The sequence below is a fragment of the Leptopilina boulardi genome, unplaced genomic scaffold, assembly GCF_019393585.1.
Source record: "Leptopilina boulardi isolate dan_hultmark-lab unplaced genomic scaffold, ZJU_Lbou_2.1 LbouV2_353, whole genome shotgun sequence".
NCBI classification, from domain to species: domain Eukaryota; kingdom Metazoa; phylum Arthropoda; class Insecta; order Hymenoptera; family Figitidae; genus Leptopilina; species Leptopilina boulardi.
The window spans coordinates 414,926-430,766 of record NW_026137922.1 but is presented as its reverse complement, the minus strand read 5'-3'; the positions used below and the strand labels follow the sequence as shown (position 1 = coordinate 430,766).

Sequence of the window (15,841 nt, the reverse complement as noted above, 5' to 3'; positions counted from 1 at the left end):
TTCGTCTCATTTTAGTGGTGATTTTAAAAGCATATAAAAAAATAATCGTCATTAAAATAGTGAAGTGAAGAGGTTATATATTTAAAAAACAAGAAAAATCATCAAGTTAATTATTACTAACAATTGGATGGTTCAACATTCGTACGTTTAAAATTCTTATAGTGGAATTTTGTATTTTTCACAAATAATTGTACTGACTCAGAATGAAAGTTTTGATTAATTTTTAAATAATAGCTGGTAGGTACCATTTTTATTATATTAAGTAATACTAAATATAATAATTATAAACAATTTGATTTGATATATATTTGACGTTATTTTTAAAAAATATTATTTACATTCATTTACATATTTTTTATATATTTATATATTTATTGTTATATACATTATTTAAAGCAGTAATATTCAGTCTCCTGAATTAACATCTAATAAATTGAATTACTATAACTTATTCTTCTTAAATTTTTGGTTAGAAGAAAATTTACCTTTGTAAAGGACTTAAAAACTGGAATACAACATAAATGTTTTTCTTACTGCATATTAGATAGTAGAATATTTTTCATTTTTTCTCTACATCATTTGGAAAAAGGTAAACGTAGTCGAAAACTCTTAAACATTTTCCTTCAATTATTTTAACTGGAATCACAATTAGATGTTTGAATTCGATAACTGCTTTTATAATTGAATTTAAGCTAACTGCTGTTTTGGATTGTACAATTTCTTTTCTTTTGTCGCGCGATATTTCTAATTGTCTTACGAGAGCGAATAGACGATTTTCAATTAATACAAAAAATCTTGGGACTCCAAATAAAGAGCAATTTTGCCAAAAAATATGAGTATTACAACGAACGTTTTGTCTAGTGTAAATTTCGGAGGTGTAAATGCCCAGATAGCAAAGTGCGCGCTTTGTTCGCCACATATGGCACGCACGCGTGACGATTGATCCGCACCACGTGCCCTCACCGCATCCCACAGATGCGTCCTCAAATGCGACTCATAAAGATCGCACGAATGATGGTCGCACGCGTAATGCTTATATGCGTGACGGTTAGATGCGCCTTTCGTGCTTCTTCATAAGAATTAATTTTTTTTAGAAAAATTTCAATTAAAAAACAATTTATGCAGTTTTTTTGGTTTTTTATTACACATTTTTCAATAAATTCGATAAAACACAAATTACAACTTAACATATAATTTTAGTGAGTAGATGTTTTAAATAAAAATTCGCGACAAAGATATGCGAAAATAAGTAACATAAAATTCACGCTTTTTTTAACAAATGTAATGTTAGAATGAAAAATAAATGTTTAAATAAATAAAAAACCAATTAATTCATATGAAACAAATTAAAACATTTAGTTTCTCATTTGCCTTAGGACTTAGGGTTTTTTAAGTGTTGTAGACACCCTATACAATATTATACTTATATATTATTGTTCAGTCTTTTCTAACTGTATCCTGTAAGTCTATGACAAGGGTGTACAGAAATATTATAAGTAATGAAATATAATAATGAAGTAAGTAAAACAAATGTTTTGCAAAATACGTTGACTTTTGGCGTATATGCGATGATACACATTCTATATATCACAGATTCTCTTTACCTGAGAGAAAAAACATTACAAGAAGTACAAAATTTTAAAACTAAGTGAAGTAATAATAATAATAATACGTTTCGATTATCTAAAGGAATGTTTCTGTGTGTGTAAAATCAGCTTTTGCTTGTTTCTTACAAACTTAATTTTGCTCTTCGTCTGTGTAGCTATCATTTTCATCAGATCCCGAATCGTCGTATGATTCGTCCTCATTTTCAGAACTGGCATCATAGTTAGAATAACGCTCGGCTTCTAATCTTGCAATTTCCTGTTCTACAGCAGTCAAATCATCATCTTCATCACCAACACCATTTTCAGGTCTATTTTTGCGGAGACGTTTTCGATGTCTTTGTTTCGTGTGTCGCAGAACTTCTAACATGTGATCTTTAAAAATCTGTTTATTTGCAGGACCCTCGAAGTTTATGCATTTTTTGGCAGATTCTGCAAAAATAAATATATAATTTAACGTAAATTTCAATAGAATAAATTAAAAATTTTAAAACATATACGTTTAGGTTTTATTGAATTGTTTTTCAACCACTTCAATTTAATTTTTCAATCTTTAAAATGTAAGTATAAAAACAGTAGTATCAATATCAATATAAAAAATTCAAATAATATTAATTGTCATCAAAAATAATAAAAAAAAGGAAAATTGATCATATCTTCCAAAATCATAAAAGTTTTTTAAAAATAAACCTTTCATTAAGACTTTATTGTAAATGTATTGTAAATAAAAATAGATAATAAGTTAATAAAAATTGTACCTTAATGTTATTATTCGAAATGATAAATTTGTTATTATTTGAGAAACTTGTTAAATAAATCGTCAAAAATTGCTTGATTATAATAATCTATGCATAATTGATTAAAATAACAAAGAATACTTACGAAATAGCACATTTGAAACCTTTGTATTGCCGAATGCCAAAGTATCACTTCCTTTATTCCAAGTGAAAGAGCAAACCAGATTATCTGTCATTATCTGCTTTAAAGAGTTAGCCAAAAATTGTCTCAAAGTTACACCTCCCATATTGATTAGGTGATTATACTGAAATGAATTCGTAAAATATTTAATCGAAGTCTAATGTGTGTAGATTTGAATTGACTAAATATTTATTTAGTCAATTTTTTTAATAACTCAGTTTACTTACAATTCTCATACGAACGTCTTTCGTTTCATTAGAGTTTAACTCTTCAAATTGTTCAACTGTATCAATAGGGAATCCTGCAAGAGGTGTTAAGAAATTTTCTGAGAGTTTGTTTTCAGATTCAATTCTATTTTTGGAGAGTTCCTTAAGAATTAACTCTTGTTGAGCTAGAATTTGAACGTTTTGTTCAAGTATGATACTGAAAATATAAAAATATTATTTCTTATTATTTGTGTCAAAACAGAGAAAATTATGTGATGAGCAACTAACTATACTTACTCTAAGGTGTTTTGAAATTGCGTTGGAGAAGCACCTTCGACGACTTTAATTTCTTGAGTAGAAAATCCAGGTGCATTGTTCCCACCTAAAATTTAGTCGTGTTCCCTCTCTGGTGACCTTAAAAAATAAAATGAAATTTATACTTCATTAACAACAAAGTATATTAATCTTAAATGTATGTGTTACTTCACAATGTACTGCCCCGCGTGGCAGGGTGCGTGAAGGTAAGTGTTTTATTTATTTAGTTATTATTATTATTGTTTTTATTATAATTATTATTATTTTTTTTTTCTTAAGCAGATTAGATATGAAAATGTACACTTTTTTACCGTGTTGATTCTAAGGTCAAATCATCACTTCCGGGATCGGAAGGTTCATTCGCAAACATGTCTTGCAAAGATAGTGGCGGGTAATGTCCATTTTCGGAAATTTGCTGTTTAGATGTTGATGATTTTTCAGATTTTGATTTATCAACTTTAGATTTATCGAGCGGTCTGGAAAATAAAAAACAATTAGGATACAGAAAATATCCGATTTCTAATTATAATAGTGTTTATATAGTAATATTGCTTCCATCATCACTTATTTATGTATTTATTTGTATTACCCAGGATTTTCTAATATACCCTGGAACTTATCCTGTATTTTCTAGTTCAAATTATCACTTCTGGAATTGGTAGAATCATTTTTATTTGACTTGAAATCAAGTGGTGAACCGAGTGTGTATGGAGAAAGAAAAGAAGTTGGCTTATGACCATCAATTTGGAGACTTTGACTTCCAGTTGCTAATGAACAATCAGGTTTTGATTTATTATCTTTAGACTTATTGTATAGCCTATAAAATGTAAAAGAAAATTCAGATTGAAAACATTTAATTTCTACTGATTTTTAGTAATGATATTTTCATAATCATATTTTACTAATGCGTTCATAGATATATTTCAACATTACAACATATAAATACTTATTTGTGTATACCCAGGATTCCATGATATACATTGATACTCACCGTACAATTCCTGAGATCCTGTCAGAATTATTACTTCTGGAATTGTTAGAACCATTTTTATTTGATCCAAAATCATTAACATTTTTAGGCGTTAATTTGTGATGTGAAGTCCGTGGGTGACTTTTGTTCTGCAGATTTTGTTCCGCATGTGTTGACGAACACCCTGGTTTTGATTTATTGACTTTTGACTGATCGATTGGCCTAAAAAAATTAAATAAATTTGATATTGAACATATTCGGTTTTAAATAATAATATTAGTTTTATAATTAGAGGGTTCCTGGTTCTTAAAGCTTCATTTAATCCTAAATAGCACGGAATATTCCATTTACATTCCGGGAATATTCCACTGGAACATTCGGAATATTCCATTCACATTCCAGGAACGTGTAAATGCTTTACCTCGGGAACATTCCTTTGGAATATTGCAGGAATCTTCCACTGGAATATTGAATATTTTAGTATAATATTACTATATGAAGAATAATAAATATTTTATCTTATGAATATTTCACAAAAATTCAATATTCCAGTGGAACATTCCTGCAATATTCCAAAGGAATGTTCCCGAGGTAAAACATTTACACGTTCCAGGAATGTGAATGGTATATTCCTTTGGAATATTCCTGGAATGTGAATGGAATATTCCGTGCTATTTGGGTTGTAATATCGGTTGCTGTGAGGGTAATTATATAATTAGCCTCACAGCAACCGATATTACAAGATGTCCTCGGGATATCCACGCGGACATCTGAGACATAGTATGAATATCTTAATATCCGGATATCCCTAGGACGTCTGTGGGATATCCTGAATATCTGGTTGCTCTTAGGGTATTATTATTATTTTACAATTTATATTATTCTTGTAATTAATTATTACGTACAATGTTATACCAGAACTTAAGGTCTCAATAGACTTGAGAATCTGTAACTGTGATTTACTCGACCTGTTGGCTATTATTGTTGCATATTTCTCTTTTAAATTAGCTATCTTTTCATCTACTTCTGTTGTTGTTTTTGATTTTTTCGATGAAGATCCATCATCAGAAGACGTTATTACTTTTTGTGAGCGCTTGAGTGTTCTACCACTTCGAGATGTCTTTAATGGGTGCTTATCCTGCTTCCCTTTCCATAAATTTTGGCTCATGACGTTAACCTGTACTTTAAACGAAAGAGAAATTAATAAGGGGATTACGTAAGGGGCAGAAAGCAGTCACAAATGATTTTATTTCTCTTTACTGGTTTAAAAAATCGTACGGATCGTAAAGAACTTTAAATATAAAAAAATCTTATTTTATGAAAAAAATTTTTACATTTTCATCACATGAGAAAGTAATAATTTTGGTCGAAAATTAATTTTTCCTAATTTTTTTTTAATTTTAATATGTTGATGTCCGCAAGAAAAGGGATCACTTTGGTTTATCTGTATGAACGAATTCCTTGTTTTTGGAAAATTTTCGAGAAGTTTATCCCTTATTTCGGTGTAAAAATTACACCATTTCAAAGTTTAGGATTGCGAAAATCTTATTTTGGGAAAAATGAAAAAAAAACTTGAAGTGCGAAAATCTATGTTTTTCCTGCGATGTTAAACAAATTTACAAGTTTTTCAACAAAAATACAAATTGGCCTATTTATTTAAAAAGTCAATTTTCAAATGATTATCGTTTTTTTCAAATAAAAAATAAAAAAATACACTTAATAAAAAATGTTGTGAATGCTTCTATTATGAATAATGTTCAGAAATATGAAAAACCTCATTTTAATAAAAACAGAATTAAAGTTGGAATGTAAAAATTTCTGATCTTTTTAGTAAGTTATACAGATTATAATTTCTTTAAGAGATATTTTAAAAATAATAAATCAATAGATTTTATATTTTTCACCTCCGAAAATTATCGAAATTTGCAATTTTTTCGACGAACAGAAAAAGTGGTCCCTTTTCGGTATTTTCTAAAACAATGAAAATAAATACTCAAAAATGGAATAAATTCATGACAACTGCATGATTGCAGTAAGACTCAATAGAGATTGATGTAAATTAATAAAAAAGTTCTGTATTTTTTACCGAAATTAATAAATTGCGATTATCTCGAAAAATGAAATCGACAAAGTAGTCAATTTTCATGAGAACATTCCACACATAGTTTAAACAACTTAAATATTACTGCAAAATAAATTAGCTTCCCTTAATCCACTAATTTCATGATTTATAAAAACGTAAAACTGCATATAATTATTTTACACTAATAAAAGCGTCATTCATAGAACAATTGTTAACACACCAATTTTTTGACATGCTGTTTAAAAATATATAACGTTAGTTTTCTTACTCTGATCTATGTATGTTGATTGTCATATGCCTTCAGTTATATATTTTAATTTTCGGTCAACTTAAAAGGAGATAATAACGAGGCACATATCCACTTATTTTCAAGTATACGCTCTTCTTCCCCTTCTTTACTGCTCCATTGTGGCATAAGGTACATTTTATTTTTTACACTTTGAAGCGGAATTACTGTTAAAGTTTGGTCCAAATTTTGACAACTGTACACGCCTGCAGAAGATGACGATATTCCAACGTCATATACATCAGCAGAGGATAGAAAACTATTAACAACAAAATAAATTTGTTCTTCTATTTGTATTATGTTCTTTATGACGCACACGCTTAAATCGTTTAGTAAACAACAACTGTCTCGCTGCTGAGTTGAAAATGTGCATTTTCCGATTTCAATTTTGTTAAATTCTTGACAAATATTGGCAGGAATATATTCTGGTAAAGGTCCCTGTGCGTGTCTTTGTGATAGATGAATTTGAACATTTTTATCTGGAGGTGTCGAATCGTAATCGTCTCTTTCTACTAGTCTTTTATACACTTGCGGAAGCTTAAGGCCTGGCTTTCGGATCAATTTTCGTAACTCTTGCATGTTATTCTCATAGCAAAAAGCACTGAATGTTTCTGCAGGACCAAGAGTTTCAACATCAGCGACAACATGCTCCATGCCGTGAACATTGTAGGACATGAACTGTTCTCCATATACTTGTTCACTTACTGAAATATATTCTTTTAAAGAATGCCAATTTTTGTACTTTTTTACTAGCAACAATAGTTGGTGTATTCAGAACAGTTCTTGAATCTTTAGGCAGCGAATTTAAATTAAAAGGAAATTGTCTTAAAGTTTTTAATAATGTATTTCCTTGGCTATGATTTATATTAGCTAACAAGAAAGCGTTTTTCAACGCCTTTCTTTGTAAATATGCTAAATTTTCTGGATTATCATTATTAACTGCAACTTCCTCTTCTGAGAAACTCCCATCAGAGATAAGATCTTCGTTCCCGACTTCATTAGGAATCCCTCCATCATCGAAATTCTCGAGACTGTCTTCTTCATTGGAGCTTTGACTTTCATAATCCTCTTCAGAAGATTGTTCGCGAAAGGCATGATGTACAATATTGTCACCAGTACCTTCTTCCAATGCACCAGCTTCATTACAATTTGCCAATTTAACATTTTTCTCGTGGTTTTGTCTGTTATGAAGAATTACATCTAGTCGTCGTCTCTTTTGCCTTGAACTGAGATTCAAGAAATCTTTGAATTTGCCAGACATGTTACTCTTTAGTTGGAAGGTGCAATATGATCTTAAAAAATTGTATTCTAATAAATAAAACTGATTTATTTTATAAATGTATATTAATTGAATAATTATTCACACATTTGTGTCCCGTAATGTACTGTCCCGCGAGACAGGGTGCGCGGAGGCGCAAGCTTGCGTGTAGTTCGAATATGAAAAGTTTACTAAATTGGCGGATTGAGTGATTTTATAAATTTTTTTTTCAAATTTTTTGCCAAATGTAAAAATGACGCTTAATTCCATGCATCAAGTCATGGTGTCTACATTTTTGGATGGACCAAATTCCTGTCTATTCTTTGGATTTTCCCCGATTTTCGTTTGGTTAATTAAATATCAATTAAATTGTTATTAATAATTAAAAAATTTCATATTATTAAACGTATTCTATTTTAAACCGTTTTTAAATAAATTGTTTTCATTATTTATCAAGAAACTATGGGTCCGAATTCCTCAAGCAGATCACCTAAAAAAATTTTTTAATTTTCAACAGTTGACAATTTCTTTACCACTAACCTGATTGAAATAAGTTTATGCAATTTTTATACCAAGAACAATATACTTTGAATTCGATCGTCTTAAATTATTTAATCTATTCAAATGGTTTCAAATAACAAGTTGTACTAAAGATTTAAATTTCTAAAAAAATTCCCTGTTTGACATAAATTTTCCGGTTATCCGGATTTTTCTAATTCAATTCAAATTAATGGTTATTTTCTGGAATTTCCAGGTTTTTCCCGGTCTGTATAGACACCATATGAAGTGTCTTATCAAATAAAAAGTTTCCGATTTAAAAGATGAAGATGAAAAAATGTTCACAGCAAAATTATTATTACAAATTTTTATTTCACCAACTCTACACACATAGAAATAGTTTTTCATGGTTGCAAACTTTTAGCTGACACAGTAAAATTTGGTCATTAAAATACAGCTAACCATTTTGCTTTTTTATGTGAAAAACGAAATAAATTTATAATTAACCGTATTAAAAAGTAGATTACAAATTTTGCATGGTTTTTAAATTTGAATTTTTATTATACCTACACTGCGAAAAATATGCTATTGAATCAATAGCATTTCCGCCGAAAGTATAAAACTTATTGATTCAATATCATATGCTGTAAAAATGGTAAAATATGATGCAGATTCTATAGCATATACTTTTAAATGTGCGATTTTCACACTGTTGGCAGAAATGCTGTTGATTCAATAGCATTTTTTTCTCAGTGTATATTATATTAAATATTAATATTTGAAGTAGTGACCATATGTAATAAATGATCCGTATGCTAAAAAAATATTTATTTATGGAGATGTTTTTTTTTAATTTGAATCGAAAATTTGACTAGAAGAAAAATTTAATTTCTATTTATCAACTCAAAATTTTCCAAAAGTCCAAATTGGTTCGATTTTTTTTGACTGAACTAATTCGAAACTTTTCAAATGGTGTTTTTAAAAGTCAAATTTTTGCTCTGTGACATCACCTGTTATTTCAGGAGAAAGATTTTGGCAAAAATTTTAACTTTCATGAATTAAAAATTATAAGCAAATTAAAAATGTAGTTAACTAATCTCACGAATACAGATTCTTTTAACTGTGCCTGGTCATATTATATTTTTAATCGTGTTGGTCATTTTCACGTGAATGTATTTTCAAAGTGTATTCTATTATTAAAAAAATTTCAAGCGTAATTACAAAAAAATTTCAGGAATTTGAAAAAATTAGAATATTTACAGTTTCTTTATAGTATTTGTAACTTTTTTGAAAATCTTAGATATTTCAGGTATTCTTAAAATTTGAAAAGGTATTATAGACACCCAATGTATGCTTAATAATATATTTCTCAAGAAACATTAATTGAAAAATAACAATTTTATAATGTAAAACTGTATCTACATATAGATTAACTTTTTTTTAATTATGCAAAAAATGCAAGTAATGTATGAAAGATAAAAATATGAAATAAATAAAATTTTTTGGTAAAAACTACACAAAAGGAAAAAAAATTTTTTCAAAAATTTCCAATTCAAGAGAAAATTATACTTTATACGTTTACATGTTTTCACCAATAAAACCTAAACTTTAATAAAATCTTTAAAAGTGACCTTCAAAATTAGAATTCACAACGACAGGATGAAATATAGGTGCTTAAATTCTTAGTATTGGAATAAAAAAACGAAATAATTTATCAAAATGACAAAAATCTACAAAGTAAAAATTCCTGCGGAAAAGTGTAAATATGTCAATATAATTACAAAAAAATCACTTACCTTATTATGCAGACAAGAGACAGATGAATTATATATTTAATATTCACTTTGTGAATTTATTTATTTCATTTTATGCATATAAAATATGCAACAAATTGCACTTAAAAACACTCGAAAAAAAGAAGCGACAGTCGAACGAGAATAAAGTGAGGTTAGTTTTATTCCAGGGCCCATGATGCGCAAGCATGAAAAGATCTTGCCATACACAAGTAAATTAGTATCCAATCAGAACTTTTGACAATCGGCCATCTTTAAAAATTTGAGCGCTGATTTTAAATCAGCTAAAAAGTGATACTATTAATCATACTGTTTAAAACTTGTATTCAAATATGATTATTAAAGAAATTTCTATAAAGTTAAAGAAACTCTCGTACAATTTTCTGATAAAATCTTATCTTGGTTCTCATTAAAATTTTACGTTGCAGATAAATAAAACTTTCTCAAAAACAATAGTTTACGAAAAATTGATTTTTATTTTATTTAATTATTTTTAAATGTTAAATTATTTTATAATTATATATAATAATAATTATAAGAAATATAATAGATATTATTAAGTAATTATATGAGTAAAATAATACATATATAACTCAGATAGCACCATATCTTACGGTGAGGTTATGGTAGCTACTAATGGTATAGCTTGTAACGTTACGCGATATGCCTGTGATAGACTTATGGTGAACTAAAAATTTCCGCCCACAAGGTAACATTATCAGTAAAGGTTGAGATAACGTTACCTGTAAAGGTTGAGGTAACGTTACATGTTAAGGTTGAGGTAACGTTACAGGGTAAGGTTGAGGTAACGTTACAGCGTAAGATTGAGGTAACGTTACAGGGTAAGGTTGAGGTAACGTTACAGGGTAAGGTTGAGGTGATGTTAAGTTTATTTATAGTAAGGTTGAGGTAACGTTACGGTAACGTTATATTATAAGGAACAAAATAATAAATAAATTAAAAAATTGTTTATGCGCAGTAGTTTCATATGGCACCTACGACTGCGCAATAAATTTTTTTTAACAAACCCTATCGGGATCTATAACCTATATTGTAAAATATATAATTTTTTAAAAAAAATTTGAATATATTATAATATAATTATAATTTATTATAACTAAATAAAAGTCTAACGTTACAGTAACGTTACCTCAACCTTACCCTGTAACGTTACCTTTACCTTACCCTGTAAAGTTACCTCAACCTTACGCTGTAACGTTACCTCAACCTTAACATGTAACGTTACCTCAACCTTAACATGTAACGTTACCTCAACCTTACGCTGTAACGTTACCTCAACCTTACGCTGTAACGTTACCTCAACCTTAACATGTAACGTTATCTCAACCTTTACTGATAACGTTACCTTGATGGCGGAAATTTTTAGTTCACCATTAATCTATTACAGGCATATCGCGTAACGTTACAAGCTATACCATTAGTAGCTACCATAACCTCACCGTAAGATATGGTGCTATCTGGGAATATAATAAAAATTTTTAATTTGACTAATTAATTTCAACTAAAATATTGCAAAATTTTATTATTAGTTACATAATTTGTAATTATTATAGTTATAATTATTTATGAAATGAAATATATAAAAATACAATCAATAAAAAATGTATGGTAAACAAATTCTTGAATTCTTAGACATTATAACAAATTTTGAAAATTATGTTTCCTAAACATTTTCTAATTTAAAAAATTTCCAACGTCATATGCGAGTCATATCACTCGCACTTGTGAATGCATCACAGCTGACTGCTTTACGTATACAGCATGCGACACATTGTGCGACAAGCACGGTGCTGGCGAAATATATAACATTTCGCTGGGTTGGGCATCACTCTGATGATGGATATGTACGACTCATAACACTCGCACCAGTGATTGCATCACAGGTGACTGCTAAATTGCGTCCAAAATGCAGTCACTGGTGCGATTCGCACGAGGTGCGACATGCGTGCGACGCACGATTGTTATCTGGGTGTCATTATTAATTTTACATTTTCGGTAAATTAAAACTGTTTTTTTCATTTCTGACTGCAGTGTAAAAAAGGCTGAATTTCGAATAGTTGTTTTTTCGTCGATTGTTGGGGTATAATTTGCAGGAGGTCCTACAGGCTCCGGTCCACGATTTTGTGGTCTTTCAATATTCATCAAATGCATAATAGCTTTGTAAACGTGAATGATTTTAATTGTATTAAAAATTTCCACGTCTAAGTTTTTGGAACCATGTGATATTTTTAAAAGCTCACCATTTCCATCTTCTGATGAGAATGTGGACCAGGCACATTCTCACATAACTAACCATGTGCAGAAGCTGATGAATATTGTAAGAGCACTTACTAATTCCATAGAGACGTTCAACGTCCGTTACAAAAATGTGCAACAGCGTCTCGGCTAAATCTAATTCCATTGAATTTATTTTCTTTTGTAACAGGATGTGAATTGCTCTAACAAATAGCAAAAAGTGCTGATAGTATTTATTATTTAACCTTCCTTTCAAAACGGTAGGTGCATAATAAAGCAAAAATGCCCGGAACTCAGAGGCCTTCCAGAAACTCAAATATTTTAATTTTGTAGGTGTCCTGGTCACAGTGTCTGGTGGTGTGATTTGGTTCAACAATTTGACAATTTCTTCCCGATGAGTTTTCTCTAAATAGTAATCTTTGTCATGATTTTTTGTGTCAGTTCAAGAATCTACAAACATTTCCATATCTCCTATGAGAACAGCATGTAAATAATCCGGTGGGCAGCTTTTTGCTCTGTCACAATAGGGAATGCTTGATAAAATAGAAGGGCCTCTTACACCTACAAAGTGTTTTAAGTTAGGGTGCTTTTTTAGGACATCTTCTTGTTTTTGCATGCGTTTTGCTGTTATCAAAGGAGGATCTGTCTCTAAAATCGGAAACACCCAATTATGACCAGGCCCTGTTTCCGAACTGCGACCTGGATGTTCACATGCGAAGCAACCGTTCTCTCCATTAAATTGCATAATATTTTGCACAAATATGACCTAGTGTAGGATGAATCCAATTAATCCCATTTTTTACTTTTTGCAGTTGGTCGCTGAATGGCAATAAAAAAGAGTTCATATTAGGTTTTTTAATATTTTTATTACAGTAACAAAGCCCACCAACAAATTGAAAATTTCTGCGATTTTGCGGAGAAATATTCATTATTTGTAAGTGAATCGGCCAGAATTGACTGCCAGAACCCTCTGCTGTAGGAACACCATCTACACACCAGAGAAGACATAAATCGTATTTTCCAGGAATTACGGATTCTTTTGAACGTTTAAATTCCGAACCTGACACTAGATCATATAAACTTGTCGAACTATGTTCCGAACATTCATTAGCAAAAATATCAATGAATTCATGGAGCATTCGAATATTAAACGCATCCAACAACACAGACTCGATAGAATAATCTAAGAAAATTCCATCAACTTGATTACTGCTGCAACTCGGGCAGTTTAAAATTTGTTTAGTATCAAGCCATTTTCCTAAATATTGGAAACAATTATTACAAATTCGATGCTTTGAGAATACTTCTGTATTAGAATGTGGTAGAATTTGGTGGATTAAATTTAGTAACATATATTTTGTTTTTGGAAGTGTGTTCGGACTTGGCAAAAAAAAATTGAGGGTATCTAAAATGTCAGACAAAGCCTTTTTTGTAAATCTATTTTCAACATACAATTTTTAAATTCTACACTGAGAAAAAAATGCTGTTGAATCAATGACATATGGATTTGATTCTATGAGTAGTGTCATACCGGGCTGCCTAACGTATATGTCATTGTTTTGAAAGCACCGATTTTAATGATTCGATAGTGTCACTGTCATTGAAACATAAGCATATTTCTTAAATTGACAGAAAACTATGTTAATGTAAAGGTATTTTTATTGAGTCAACAGAATATTCTTTTGAATTAAAGAAATAAGTTTTTAAATTCAAAAGTATATGCTTTCGAATCTATAGAATATGCTTTTGAGTCAATGGAAAAAGTTTTTAAATTTAAAAGCATATGCTATAGAATCTATAGCATATACTATTGCTTTAATAGCACCATGCTATAAACTCAATCCTCTTATGAGGTTAAATGAAAACAACGATAAATTAAAAAAACTGATCTAAGCTTACAAATTTTTTATATATTATAATTATTTCTCATGTTCACACTTCTATATACCTATATTTTTTTTATTTCGCGCTCTCACATACACACCACACCTATATATATTTAAATCGAAAGAATTTACCCTTCCATACACACACCCTCACACACATACATATTTTTTTTTGAAGCCTGAAAAACTTGGTATTCCTTAGTGGTCACCCATCAAAGTACTAACCGCGATCAACGTTGCTTAACTTTCGTGATTGACTAGAACCACCGAAGTCCAACGTGAAACAGTAGCTTCATAGCGTTCAACGATTACTTTACAGTCTTTCGTACTCAAGATTTTTTCATATTAAGTAGATAAAAGAATATTATTATTAATATTAATATAATTTAATTGATAATTAAATATTTTTAAGTTTTATGTTTCGAAAAAATACAAAAAATTATAAAATAGTAAAATAAATTTTTTTACACTTCTAAACATATCATATGGGTTTTTAAAATTTTTAACTTAATCAAAAAATAACATTTTTATGAATTTGAGGCATTCTTTGTCAACGCGGACACCCCTCTCGCCCAAATTCTTTTCATTTTAAATTCATGTTTAATGGTTTAAATTTTAGTTAAAGGAATATACTTTTGAAATCTGAGTGGTATATATCCAAAAACAAAATATAGGATCCAATATAATGTTTATTCTTTAAATTTACCAATAAAAAGTTACTCTAATTCATTTTGAACAATCCAAAAAGTAATGTTTGAGGCCTTTTTAGACCTTTGTATTTGTAAATATGCCACTCAGATTTCAAAAGTATATTCCTTTAACTAAAATTTAAGCCATTAAACATGAATTTAAAATGAAAACAATTTGGGCGAGAGGGGGGTGTCCGCGTTGACAAAGAATGCCTCATTTATAAATTTTTATTTATAAACTTTATATTATATATAAATAAAATTTTAGAAAAAGGGAAAAAAATCTTTTTATAGTTACATTTAAAAATCTATTATACAGATTGCCCGCAATGACGCCATTTATTACAACAAAAGTACACGATTAATAAATTAATAATAAGTGAAATAATAAGTCATGTCATTATTTTGATGACAATAATTAAGAATGTTTTAGTAAGTTGGGTACACGGAAAAACTTTGTGCAAGAATCATTCCTAAATTTGTTCAGGAACTGAGGATATGAGAATAATTTAAGAAATCTTATTTATATTTTCTTTGAAAAATTCTAAGCAGTATTTCTATAAGAATTGTAGAGAAATTCAAGACAACTTCCTAAACTCACTACAGAAAGTCTTGAACTTGTTTTAGAATAAATTTTTACGTTTGCGAGAAAAAAAATTTACTCTGGGAGGACTCGATCCCACGTCCTCGAGAGTCCAAAAACTCCGCTTTACATCTCTCAGCTACCTTAGCAGCTTATGGTATTATGCATTGGAAACGTATTTGACGCAACCAATCCCTGCCTAGTGCTTGGTTACTGTACTGTGTCTTCTAAAACAGTTCAAGAAACTTTCAACGCCCTGTGACTGAGATATTCCGATCGCGGCATTAACAAGAAGTCTTCCAATGTCATAATAAAAATACAAGTATTTTCTTGAATGATTTTTGTATTTTTCTGTAAATTTTGAGGAATTTTTCTCACATCCTCAGTTCCTGAACAAATTTAGGAATGATTCTTGAACAATGTTTTTCCGTGTATCAATGTCTCAAATGCATAGTGTCACGATTTTTATAGCATCTGCTATAGGCAGCCCGCAATA

The 15,841-nt window shown here is 29.6% G+C and overlaps 1 protein-coding gene across 2 annotated transcripts; it reads right to left on the bottom strand.

The window, feature by feature from the left end:
• Positions 1-1,245: 1,245 nt before the first annotated feature.
• On the bottom strand, positions 1,246-10,058 carry LOC127286358 (uncharacterized). 2 transcript variants are annotated; one of them, XM_051312759.1, is made up of 7 exons: positions 9,935-10,058; positions 4,919-5,195; positions 4,035-4,235; positions 3,633-3,860; positions 3,355-3,519; positions 3,026-3,142; positions 2,756-2,945 (listed from the first exon to the last, which is right to left on the bottom strand). In XM_051312759.1, exons 2-4 carry the CDS (start codon positions 5,179-5,181, stop codon positions 3,674-3,676), a joined length of 651 nt encoding a protein of 216 aa, XP_051168716.1. In that variant the 5' UTR covers positions 5,182-5,195; positions 9,935-10,058; the 3' UTR covers positions 2,756-2,945; positions 3,026-3,142; positions 3,355-3,519; positions 3,633-3,673. The 2 variants fall into 2 exon arrangements, with proteins under 2 accessions (XP_051168717.1, XP_051168716.1); XM_051312760.1 differs by lacking the exons at positions 3,633-3,860; positions 4,035-4,235; positions 4,919-5,195; positions 9,935-10,058 and adding exons at positions 1,246-2,036; positions 2,487-2,646 and having other exon boundaries at positions 2,750-2,945; positions 3,355-3,498.
• Between the last annotated feature and the right edge of the window lie 5,783 nt (positions 10,059-15,841).